At 44.3% G+C, this 12,855-nt stretch overlaps 1 protein-coding gene across 1 annotated transcript in view; it reads right to left on the bottom strand.

Annotated features, from left to right (window-relative positions):
* stxbp1b (syntaxin binding protein 1b) overlaps positions 1-12,855 on the bottom strand; it is a 130,968-nt gene that overhangs the window by 6,377 nt on the left and 111,736 nt on the right. The window contains exon 19 of the mRNA XM_054734596.2: positions 9,169-9,319. Within this exon, the coding sequence (XP_054590571.1) occupies positions 9,210-9,319 (110 nt within the window). The 3' untranslated portion in view covers positions 9,169-9,209. The remainder of the gene's footprint in view (positions 1-9,168; positions 9,320-12,855) is intronic.

The raw sequence follows: 12,855 nt of genomic DNA, 5'->3' as shown, positions 1-12,855 counted from the left end.
GAATCAATATAGTTGTGCAAAGATTGTGGTCTTTCACAAAGCCACCTACTGTCCTCTACTTGCAGCAACACAATTAAAACAGAAGTTATTCTCTAATTTAGTTCATACACTGCTAATTTACATGCTGATCAGTTTAAAAGTCCAAACTCTCACAGTCAAGCTGTCTTCACAATCAGTCACTATTATCGAACTTTTAAATTAATTGCATCTGCTCGCACCAAGGCACATTGCACATCTGTATACATAATGGCATAAAGTGTTGGCTAGGGCCACGAAAGCCAGTGAAGTGGATGAGATTCTCTGGCCTGACCCAGACCAAAGACAGGATGCTGAGATGGAATAATGATGTGGTGTGTGTTGTACTGTATGGTACATGCATATAAAATGTGCCACTGTAAATACATTGGTTGTGTTTTTTGTTTTCATCAGGTGAAAGGGGAAGAACCACAAGCAACATCACTTGCCAGTTTTGCTAATATTGTTTTGAATTTATTGCACCATTGAGAAAGAGTATGTTGGAGTGTGTGTGTGTGTGTGTGTTTTTGAGGCCTTGTGTGTGATGTGTATGGGCAAAGTTCGGTTTTTTAGCAAGAGTGAATGGTTTCAAGTGTAGAGCTTCATTCTGACCTGAAAATAGGATGTTTGGCAAATTGGGTGCAACGTTATGGATTTGTATTTACTGTTCTGAAAATATGAGACATAGTTTCAAGAAATGTGATTAAGCAATCTAGAAAAACTGTAACAAGCAGATTTAATCCTTCTCACCAACAGCAGTTATCTCCACCTTTGCCAACAGAGGGGGCTGCAGCCACCATATCAACATCATGTGGACCAGTACCCCCACGTCTAATCCCAGTTACTGCCCCTGGAAAGCATCCATGTGATGTGGATCAGTATAAAAGATTTCTTTTGCAGTGTCAGTTGGATTTTTGATAGTTCCCCACAGAGTTTTCCCATTGAGTCGAAGATTTCATTTGTGCTTGGACTGTTGAAAGAAAAATCCCTTAGGTGGGCTGAATCCTGTTTTCCAGTTAAAAGTGGACGTCTCCACTACCTGATGGGTCGATCCAAATTCAATCAATTCTCTATTGGATAATTTTTAACAGTTTTGATAACGTTTGAGGTTTATTCAGGTTAACTGCCTTCAGCCAGTTATCCTGTTACTAACTCTCACATTTTAGGGACTACTAACTCTACTGATTTACATTTTAGTATTGATTTACATTTCTATCTTTTTTATAGTGCTTTCCAGGGTGATTACGTTTGAGCTTTAGGGATTCACTTGGTTAATTTCCCTTAAAGGGCTACAAGCCAATTTGCCCTTCATTCTTATAAAGCCTTTAATCAGTGGAGCTGATGATTTTCTCATATCAGTTAGGGTTTGATTTCTTTTATTTGTTTTTTCTATGCATCACTTTTTACATGACATGTAGAGAGGGTGCAGTTCATTTCTTCGCGTAGATAATTCACAAAATTCTGTCACATAGTACATGCGGTACTCACAGGACAGGTTTATGATTATTTCTTTGATTTGCATCAAACACAGTCTTCGTGTGGCTGCCTCACTTGCTGCTCTGCTCTTCTCACTCCTGAGATTCGCCATTGGTCCTTGATGTCTGAGGGATCTCCATCCATGGGGGACTTCCTAGGGTCCTCTACGCCTGTTCTTCGCTTGGTTTCTGTCGCATGGGGCTCAGGATGTGCTCCTGTATTCACCGACGGGGGGTGGGGGGGGTGGGGGTGGGGTGGGGTGGGGTGGGGGGGGGGGCTTTCCTCTCTCCAGCTTTCGACTGGACTGCAACAGCTTCTTCAGATAGATACCCTTCAAGTCATTGGTTGCCAACGTCAGGTGGTTTCCTACGTCCACCTCCCATTGACAAAGGGGGGTCCGTAACGGCATGAAGGTTCTCTGATTTGTGCCAAAGGTCACATTTGCCCAGCTGGGTCAAGCTGGGTCAAACAGTACATTGAATCCACAGATTAAACCCAAGGAGCCACGATGTCTAGCCAAGATCATAACACCATCTGCTGTTCCGTCAGAAGAAGGACACTTCAAGCCACGATGATAATAATTAAATAATAATTAATATTTCATTGATTTTATTACTGTTTAAATAATCATTACCACATGATCACTTTGCTCATTATAAAGGTATCTTAATTACATGAAATGGATTATTGTGCTTTGGGTATTATAATGATAATTATTATAATGATTAAAGATGTTTTCAGCAAAGAAGACCTTCACCCTGTCAGCTAACACAGAGTTCAGATCAACAATAAGTGCATCACATGTTTTGACGCATGACCAAGCTTTCTTCCGGAGAGAGGGGGAGTGTTCTGAGAGGGTTTGGTAAAAACTAACCATTACAGATTTCACGTCCAGTTCTTCAACCAACACCACGAGGAAAGGAGTACGGCCGTCTCCTGACCTCCGCCAAGTTGTTCTGTCACACCGACAAGAACGGCTAAAGAACAAACGAACCGTAAACCAGCTAACGCAAGACTCTCCCAGAGTCATTGATTTCTGAAGTTAAGTTAAAAGACGAAACGTGCATCTGCCAAACGCTTCGTACAGCCGTGTACCCAGGACATCTCTGGACCAGACGATCGGACACTTGCGTCTACTCTGCCAGCCGAAGTGCCACCTTGAATGAACCCATCCTCCTGACGTCCGGATCCACAAAGTGGTCCTGTTTTGGGTGAGGTAGAACACGACAGATGACGTTTGATGCTGTTTTCTCTAAAAATAACTCAGTTATCCGCAAAACATCATTTCATCCAGAACACCTTCCATTCCCTCTGAAAGAAACCTTCTGAGAACTACATTCACGCATTCAAAATTCCCCATTCTCAATTTTAGCTCCATCCAACACAGGTTTGCTTTTAAACAAGTAATATCAAAGCTGTTAAGGATTGTAATCAAAATTGCCATTTATGAATATTCATTTTATGATTGTCGTTTCAAATCTTTCAGTTTAAAATTGTTAGTAAATAAATGTCGTCATTTTTAAACTTGCCTCATTATTGAAACGAAACACAGAAAAGGGTTGCATTTCCAGTTTATCGAATGAAAAGAATCTTACTGAATCTTCTGTTTAATAAACTTTTATTAATTCAAACATCTTCAATTAACATTCACACCATTACAAATATATTATTTATTAAGATCTCTCTGTCTTGTGTATATATAACTCTCACTTTCATTTGAAATGTATCTGTTCTAAGAGTTGACCATTTTGATGGTTCAGGTTTGTTGCACTGTTTGTATGTTTATTTGAGTTTATCTAATTTTCCCATTGATTTTATGTTTGAAGGTAAATAGTTTTGTTATCTTGGTGTTTTATATTTTATTTAAAGTTTGATAGAGGACCCACTTGCAGACGAGATGGTTCATCTCAAGTGGTTAATCCTCATAAAACATAAGTCAAATAAATAAAACAAATAAATGATAGAAATCTTTAAATGCAGGCATGAGCATGTAAGCACACATGTACTAATGTGCATTGTATCAGGTGTATTATGCATGGAGTACTAACCGTAGAGTTAAACTGCTTAAGATGTTTCAGCTGCTACCATTACAAAAAGTGTATATCTCCATAGTTTTTGTGAAGACAGCAACAGGTGAAAAAAACTAAGAAATATTATTAATTCTTATTATTAAAACAGTTTAGATTTAAAACATATTGTAGGTACACATAATTTGATTGTAAAAACCTTGTAAGTTGGAAAGTAATTTTATGAGCCAGAAAATATAACTTTATTGAAGGGATTTAGATAAAGAGTGTTGTGTCCTCAGAGGTGTCTTGTGATATGGATAATGCACCAGTCAAGAGATAATCATAATCCAGTCTTTTTCACCCTTGACCCGTTTTCATGTCCTGACCTCCAGCTCTCGCTGGATGGGTTTGCGGCTGAGTGTGAAGCAGCTGGGATGAGGATCAGCAACTCCAACCAGATCCAGAGTGTCACGCCCTGTCCTGTCTACTCTTAGGTTTTGTCTGTTCTCCGTTAATTGCTCCCACCTGCCTCTTGTTTCCCAATCACCATAGCTCCCGCTCCTCTTGTATTTAAACCCCTTCTGTTCTGTGTTCTCGGTCGTGTCATTGTTTCAATGTCCAGCGTGTGCTTCTAATAAACCTTTGTTAAACGGACTCACCTGTTCGCCTTGTTCCTCCCCGCGTTTGGATCCTCATCTGATCACCGCTCCACTCACCAGGCACGCATGTTCGTGACAGAATGACACGACCCCCTGAAGGGTCCAGCGGGGAGATCCTCCCATGGAAGTATTTGTTCCAGTTCCTCTCCGCCGACTATCGACCGGCTCCTCCTTCCCCAGCTCCAGCTCCGCCTCGCCGCAGACGGCGTCCCCGACCTTCTGCCTCGGCGTTCCTCGCCGCCCTTCCGGAACCGGACGGGAAGTTGGAGGGAGAGACGCTCCGGGATCGCTCCAGCTTTGAGGGCACAAGGCTGGCTTTCTGCTCCCCCGGGGTCGGTCCACGGCGTGGGGAGAGACGCCGGAATCCACCGCAGCCCTGTGTTTCGGGACGGAGCTGCGAGCCCGCCGCTGGCAGTGCTCGGCGCGCCGGTTCGGTCACGCCCCCGGTCAGACCAGCGGTCCCGTCTCCGGCTGAATCGGCGTCTGCAGGTGGAGGAGCTGCGCCCGCAGTTCAGCTGACGGACGTTGCCAATCTCCGAGCTGAGTTGGTCCAGATGCGCCAGACCCTCGTTCTCGAGAGGCTCGAGCTGGAGAATCTGCTCGCTGCTTCAGCTGGATGCAGCAGCGTGGACCCGCCCCCAGTCGGACCAGCTGTCCCGCCTCCGGTCCGATCGGCTTCTCCGTCATCTGCAGGAGGTGGAACAACGCCCGCAACCCAGCCGACTGAGCTTGCCAGTCTCCGGGCTGAGCTGGTCCAGATCCAACAGCTCTCCAATTCTAATAAGCTCCTAATGGACTCTCTGCACTCCCTGTCTCCAGCACCACCCGTTCACTCAATGCCTGTTCCAGCGGGGGGTCCAGAAGCAGACGGCGTGGGCCCAGAAGCTGACGGTACCAGCCCAGAAGTTGGCGGTTCGGAGACCGGCGGTCCAGAAGCCAGAGGACCAGAAGCGGATGAAAGTCAACACCTCCTCCAATCCAAGGGTCGATGCCTCCAATCCAAGGGTCGATGCCTCCAATCCAAGGGTCGATGCCTCCAATCCAAGGGTCGATGCCTCCAATCCAAGGGTCGATGCCTCCAATCCAAGGGTCGACGCCTCCAATCCAAGGGTCGACGCCTCCAATCCAAGGGTCTACGCCTCCAATCCAAGGGTCGACGCCTCCAATCCAAGGGTTGACGCCTCCAATCCAAGGGTCAACGCCTCCAATCCAAGGGTCGACGCCTCCAACCCAAGGGTCGACGCCTCCAACCCAAGGGTCAACGCCTCTGAAGTTGGCTCGTCTGACGACGCCGCCTCGTCTGAAGTCGCCTCCTCTGAAGTCGGCTCGTCCGATGACGTCGCCTCCTCTGAAGTCGGCTCGTCCGATGACGTCGCCTCCTCTGAAGGCGGCTCGTCCGATGACGTCGCCTCTTCTGAAGTCGGCTCGTCTGAAGTTGCCACCTCCTCTGATGACGTCGCCTCCTCCCAAGTCGGCTCATCTGATGTCGCCTCCTCCTCTGATGACGTCGCCTCCTCCCAAGTCAGCTCGTCTGATGTCGCCTCCTCCTCTGAATTCGACGCCTCCTCACAAGTCGGCTCGTCTGATGTCGCCTCCTCTGAATTCGACCCCTCCTCCCAAGTCGGCTCGTCTGATGTTGCCTCCTCTGAAGTCGACGCCTCCTCTGACGTTGCCTCCTCCCAAGTCGGCTCGTCTGATGATGCCTTCCAAGTCGGCTCGTCTGATGACGCCTTCCAAGTCGGCTCGTCTGAAGTCGCCTCCTCTGATGTTGGCTCGTCTGATGTCACCTCCTCTGAAGTCGACGCCTCCTCTGATGACGTCGCCTCCTCCCAAGTCGGCTCGTCTGATGACGTCGCCTCCTCTGATGTCGGCTCATCTGATGTCGCCTCCTCTGAAGTTGACGCCTCCTCTGATGACGTCGCCTCCTCCCAAGTTGGCTCGTCTGATGTCGCCTCCTCTGAAGTCGACGCCTCGTCTGAAGTCGACGCCTCCTCTGAAGTCGACGCCTCCTCTGAAGTCGGCTCTTCTGACGTCGTCGCCTCCTCTGAAGTCGGCTCTTCTGACGTCGTCGCCTCCTCTGAAGTCGGCTCGTCTGACGACGTCGCCTCCTCTGAAGTCGGCTCGTCTGACGACGTCGCCTCCTCTAAAGTCGGCTCGTCTGATGACGTCGCCTCCTCTGAAGTCGGCTCGACTGATGACGTCGCCTCCCCTGAAGTCGGCTCGTCTGATGACGTTGCCTCCCCTGAAGTCGGCTCGTCTGTTGACGTCGCCTCCCCTGAAGTCGGCTCGTCTGATGACGTCATCTCCCCTGAAGTCGGCTCGTCTGATGACGTCGTCTCCCCTGAAGTCGGCTCGTCCGATGACGTCGCCTCCCCTGAAGTTGGCTCGTCCGATGACGTCGCCTCTGGTCTGACGTCTCCTCCGTCTCCAGTTCCAATGGTGATTCTGAAGGTCGCTCCGGTCCAGCCTGTGTCCCCAGCCCAGCCTGCTGGGCTCCTCTACCGCAGGCGCCACCCTCCCAGGGCCCGTCGCCTCCTCTTCTGCCGCAGGTGCCGGCCTCCAGGGGTCCGTCGCCTCCTCATCTGCCCCAGGCGCAGGCCCCCAAGGGTCCGTCCTCGTCTCCTCATCTGCCCCAGGCGCAGGCCCCCAAGGGTCCGTCCTCGTCTCCTCATCTGCCGCAGGCGCCGGCCTCCAAGGGACCGTCCTCGCCTCCTCATCTGCCCCAGGCGCAGGCCCCCAAGGGTCCGTCCTCGTCTCCTCATCTGCCCCAGGCGCCGGCCTCCAAGGGCCCTTCGCCTCCTCATCTGCAGCAGGGGCAGGCCTCCTGACTCTGCTGATCCCTGCCACCTCTCCTGTGGTCCCTCGGTTCCTCTGGGCCCTCCCTCCGGGTCCCCCTCCTCCCGCCCTGCTCCTTGTTCCTGTAGGCGTCTGGGATCCGCCCTTTGAGGGGGGGGGGGGGGGGGGGGGGTACTGTCATGCCCTGTCCTGTCTACTCTTAGGTTTTGTCTGTTCTCCGTTAATTGCTCCCACCTGCCTCTTGTTTCCCAATCACCATAGCTCCCGCTCCTCTTGTATTTAAACCCCTTCTGTTCTGTGTTCCCGGTCGTGTCATTGTTTCAATGTCCAGCGTGTGTTTCTAATAAACCTTTGTTAAACGGACTCACCTGTTCGCCTTGTTCCTCCCCGCGTTTGGATCCTCATCTGATCACCGCTCCACTCACCAGGCACGCACGTTCGTGACACAGAGAGTGTAGGGGCGTTATCAAAGAGATATCCCCTTTCTCAGACACTTAGAAAGGCTTATTTTCTCTTAATGTGAAGTAAATATGTTATACAGTCATTTGTTAATACTGATATTAACATGTGGCATAACTGATAATAAATCATTATTAAGTCATCAAGTAGACTCATTTGGTGTATTTAAGATCTGACATAAGAAATGTCAATAATAAACATTTATGTTGATTCACTCATTACTGTAAAGCAGTCAAGACATTATTAAATCACTTTAGATTAAGCATTCATTATAGAGAACACAGCCATGGTTCTGTACTGTAAAAGGGTGTCTTGCCAACTCTGTGCCAAGAGAGGTCCTGAGAGTTTAAGTATCTTGGGGCATTGTTCACAAGGGAGGGAAGATTGGGGCAGTGTCTGCAGTGATGCCGATGCTGAACCGGTCTGTCGTGGTGAAGGGAGACAAGAGGCTCTCAATTTAGTGGTCGATCTTTGTTCCAGCCCTTACGTATGATCATGAGCTTTGGTAATGACTGAAAGAACAAGATACAAGTGGCCAAAATGGTGGGTGGCCAGGCTCAGCAGTAGAGAATATGTGAAGAGCTTGGACATTCAGGAGGGACTCAAAGTAGAGTCACTGCTCCTTCGTAGCGAAAGGAGTAGGCTGAGATGGTTCAGACATCTTGGCAGGATGCTGCCTGGACACCTTCCTTGGGTGGTGTTTCGGGCATGTCCTGCTAGCAGGAGCCCCCCGGGTCGACCCAGGACACGTTAGAACAAGTACATCTCTGAACTGGCCCGGGAATGCCTTGGGGTCCTGCCGGAGGAGCTGGTAGAGGTGGACGGGGAGAGGGCTGTCTGGGATGCCCTACTTGAGATGCTAGCCCCATGACCCGAACTCAGATAAGCAAAGGAAAACGAACAAACACGCAACATTTTGAACATAAAATATTCTTCAAACTACATTTAATAATTTTTGAAGTATCTGTTCTGCTGCTATTCGTAAGTGAGAATGAAAAAGCAGTCATTTTGACGTAAACAGAATAAAATGATATATTATGATACATATTTTAGGCCATATGGCACATTCCCATACATACCCCAAAAAAAAAAAATAATAATAATAAATCAGCTTTTATCAAGCACCCCCCCCCCCCCCTGCATGTTTTCCACATCTCTGCTTCAGCCCACCTGATTTACATATTTGCATCGCCTTCTCAGAATGACATCACGTGCTGCAGATACCTGTTAATCACTCATTCATTTAGATCAGGTGTGTGTGGCAGCAGGGAAACATCTACAACATAGGATAGCGGGGCGCTGAGGACCACGGTTAAGAAACATAACATGAAGGAAAAACCAGAACAAGGGCTTCAAGCCTCGTTCACATCAAATGCAGAATGGATGTGGTCCAGTTTCACATGGATCAGTGTTAAGGAGAAATTATTTTCATTTAATAATCAGTTGTACGTTTCACTTTTGGGGAATCATCAACATGATTGACAAAGATGGTACTCGTGGTGTGAGAAAATGACCCAGGGGTCCACAAAAAAGGTTTTGACACTGCTCTAGCTGGCTTCAAAGAGTGATTCCTTCATACTACAGAAACTGTGTTGCTGGCTAAGCAGGGAATCTCATTTTTAGTAGGACAACCCACAAGTTCAAATGTTCACACAACAAAGAGGGGGACATGAATTCTGACTAAAACACAAAGCAGGAAACGTTTCAGGGAAAAGTGCACATAGTTGTCAGCTAGCAGGGTAATGGAAACTTACCAGACATGTTTCAACTAGCATATTTACTTTGAAAAGACCGTTCATTCGGTAGGTGAATACGCTGCACCCTCTGGTTGAGAGTTAGGGTCCAAGAAGTCTGGGTGCTGCAGGTCCTTCAGGTATTTAGTAGGTGTGAGGATGTGAGTGGAGCCTATGGAGAGAAAATGACCCAGTTCTGCATCAAAGCATGTTGAGGACAACACTCGTGACAAATATTACATTTAAAATGACAGTGAAAGAAAAAGGACTTGAGACCAAACATTCTGTCATGTTGGACAACCTTTTCTATACTTTAGAAAGTCGTACATTTGCAAGAATAAATTCCTCATTTTTGAATTTATGAATTCAGAAATGTGTAAGAAAAAAGTGAAAACTTTCAGGGCTAAATTATTACGTTTACCAGACAAAACTAAACTAAACCCCTGTGATAGTTTTGGAAGTAGACTTTCATTTTCAGCATTTTCACAGGAAATCTGGACTTTGTTCTCACAAATCTGACTTTCCGTCAGAAAGTATCCATGTTTGTCACATTTAGTGCAGAGGAAAATAATCTTGGAATTTATGAGATTTTCTTTTCTTTCGTTTATTGAGTCTTCATACCTGTAATGTGGCTAGAAACTCATTTTCAACCGAGCCTAATAAAAATAGGTGGGCCCAATAAAAGTACCGTATTTTCCGGACTATAAGCCGCTACTTTTTTCCCACGCTTTGAACCATGCGGCTTATAATGAGGTGCGGCTTTACTGAAGACACACACACACACGCACACACACACACACACACACACACACACACACACACACACACACACACACACACACACACACACACACACACAAGACAAAGTAATGTGTCTATAGTTATATTGTGATGTCTTAGTAAATATTCTATTTGGTATCGGTGGTCGGATTTTTAAACAGGTTGGCTGATTAGCCGTAAATCGGATCCCGCTGTGTTTTAGAACACAGTCGAAGGGCGGAGTCGTAAGCCTAAATCTGACCTCATGCCAAAGAAAAGACGGTGTGGTATCTAAAAAATGGGAAATAAAATCTCACAAACACCTTTGAGTAAAGACGCTGCATTCATGGAAATGAAACATCCAGGAAATGAGGAAACTATCAGGAGATGGATCACAAAACATGATTTCTCTGGTATTGATAACCGCTGACGTGTTGCACTTACAGGGTAACCTTAAAGTTGAGATAGTAAAAGAGAGAAATGAGAAAGTTCCAAATGAACTATGGTTACGAGGAAGCACAGAGCGGTGGAGAGAAAGAGAAGGGTTGAAGATGTGAAACAGAGAGGAAGCACAGCCTGCCTCAAAATCCACACAACAGCTGCTGTGCTCTGAGCAAATAAGGTCTTATCAACTGAGGCCTGAAGGTTACTTAACTAGAACATAAAGATGAAAAATGAACTCCTTGATGCAAAATGGTCACTACAGTGGACAGGTTCTCAAAATTGTAATTTATTTATTTATTTCTTATCTATTAAGCACAGCTGTTGAAGACTTTAGTGCATTTGAGCCCCTCCATTTGGACTTCAGTAAGCCAAGCCAACATATTTCATGTTCAGAATACACGCTGTCCACTGAGGTGGACATGTAAAATTATTTGCAAATTATTAAATGTTACAAAAAATATTTGTTGAAATTAGTTTCATTCACACCTGAAGATGAATGAAAATAATTGTTAAAAAATCATGGTTGAAGATTTCATAATTCATGCAGCAAAGGGTTAAGCACTGACCAAATATTTAATTCCTGGTAATTGGTGACAAATATAATTTGAACTATAAACTGTGTCACTTTTAGTGGCTGAAAGAGAAAGGGTTTTAGTGGAACCCCTCGATTTGAGAAATTGACTGTTTATCAGTACTTGGTAGTAAAAGAGAGCCCAATAAAAGCTAAATGTGTAGGTTTTTAGTTGAAACCTCTTGGGCTGAGGGATTGACTGTGTGGTTAACAGTAATCCCAGACCAACAAAACTAGTGACTATTGTCAAATTGGATTTTATCTCCTTGCTTTTGTTTTTAATCTTTGTCTCTGTCAAGACGAAGGGATTTTCAGTAGACAGACAGACGACACCCAGGTGACAGATTTGGTATGCAGTACCTGTTGGAAGTCAAAAACTGCATTTTGAACTCTAAAAAATATTGTTTGTATAAACTGAATCTCCTGGCGTCTGTCAAATGTAGGAACTTGTTCAGATCTCCAATTAGCGGACCTTGTGATCAAACAAGGGGAGAAACTGTCTGGAAGTAAGACTAATAATGAGACAGCAGATTAAAGCTGTTGTAGGGAATTTACATTTAAAAAGTTTAAATTGTTTTAATTCTTCATGTGTTCTCAGACTGGGAACTTTGAAATGCTTTAAGACAGAATTTCATGCTCCTCTGTGTCTGGGTTAAACAGCAAGGTCGTATGAGAAAAACATATATATCCTTACAGACCTTGGTCTCAAGTAAGGCAATATTCTATCAGCCATATGATTCTTAAGCAGAAATCAGAAAAGGCTTCAAAATATAATTCCTGAAAGAAAAACAAAACCAAAGAGAGAGTAACTCCAAGTTAACCCTTTAGGCGCCATCAGTTTTTCAGTAAAATATGAATTTCTTATATCACTATTTAAGGAGCTTGAAGCTTAAATCTGGTTAGAGACAGAGGAATATGGTAAATTAGAAAAATCTTCAGTACAAGCCAAATTTTGTGATAGGAACAAATTCACTCACATAATTTGCATATTATGATGTCATCAGGCAGCAGCCATATTGGATTGCATCACATTCACAGATTTTTTTTAAATGTTTTGTTTTCCTATTTTCTAAGTGTTGTTATTGTTTATGATACATATATACATATTCCTATGTAGACATATATAACTATGTATGTATATGTATATATATATATATATATATATATATATATATATATATATATATATATATATATATATATATATATATATATATATATATATATATAAAACGTTGTTACCATGTTCCGAGAATGTGGTTCTAAAAATGTTCTCTAACAACATTATTAGAACTTTTGTCAATCATGAATAACGTTGTAAAGACATTATAAGAACGTTGTCAACGTTCTTTGAATGTGTATAATGTTTTTGTGATTAATTAAAGTTCTCAAAATGCTGAAAGAAAACATTCCTAGAACCATGTTCTTGTAAAGTCTTTACAACGTTATTTATGGTTGATGAAAGTTCTAACAATGTTTGTTAGAAAACATTCTTTGAACCACATTATTGGAACGTCGTACCAACATTATTCGTGACTGATGAAAGTTCTCATTATGTTGTTTGAAAACATTCATAGAACCACATACTCGGAACGTTTTCACAACATTATCTGTGATTGATGAAAGTTCTCACAATGTTGCTGGAAAACATTTTTAGAACCACATTCTTATAATGTCTGTACAACGTTATTCATGATTGATGAAAGTTCTCATAACGTTGTTAGAGAACATTTTAGAACAACATTCTCGGAACATGGTAACAACGTTATTTATTATTGATTAAAGTTCTATTAGTGTTGTTAGAAAGCATTCTTAGAACCACATTCTTATAATGTCTTTACAACGTTATTCATGATTGATGATAGTTCTCATAACAATGTTATTCATGATTGATGAAAGTTCTCATAACATTGATAGAGAACATTTTAGAACCA

Source organism: Nothobranchius furzeri, chromosome 17 (genome assembly GCF_043380555.1).
Source record: "Nothobranchius furzeri strain GRZ-AD chromosome 17, NfurGRZ-RIMD1, whole genome shotgun sequence".
Lineage (NCBI taxonomy): Eukaryota > Metazoa > Chordata > Actinopteri > Cyprinodontiformes > Nothobranchiidae > Nothobranchius > Nothobranchius furzeri.
Note: the sequence above shows the minus strand (reverse complement) of the source record. Positions and strands in the feature narration are given on the sequence as shown.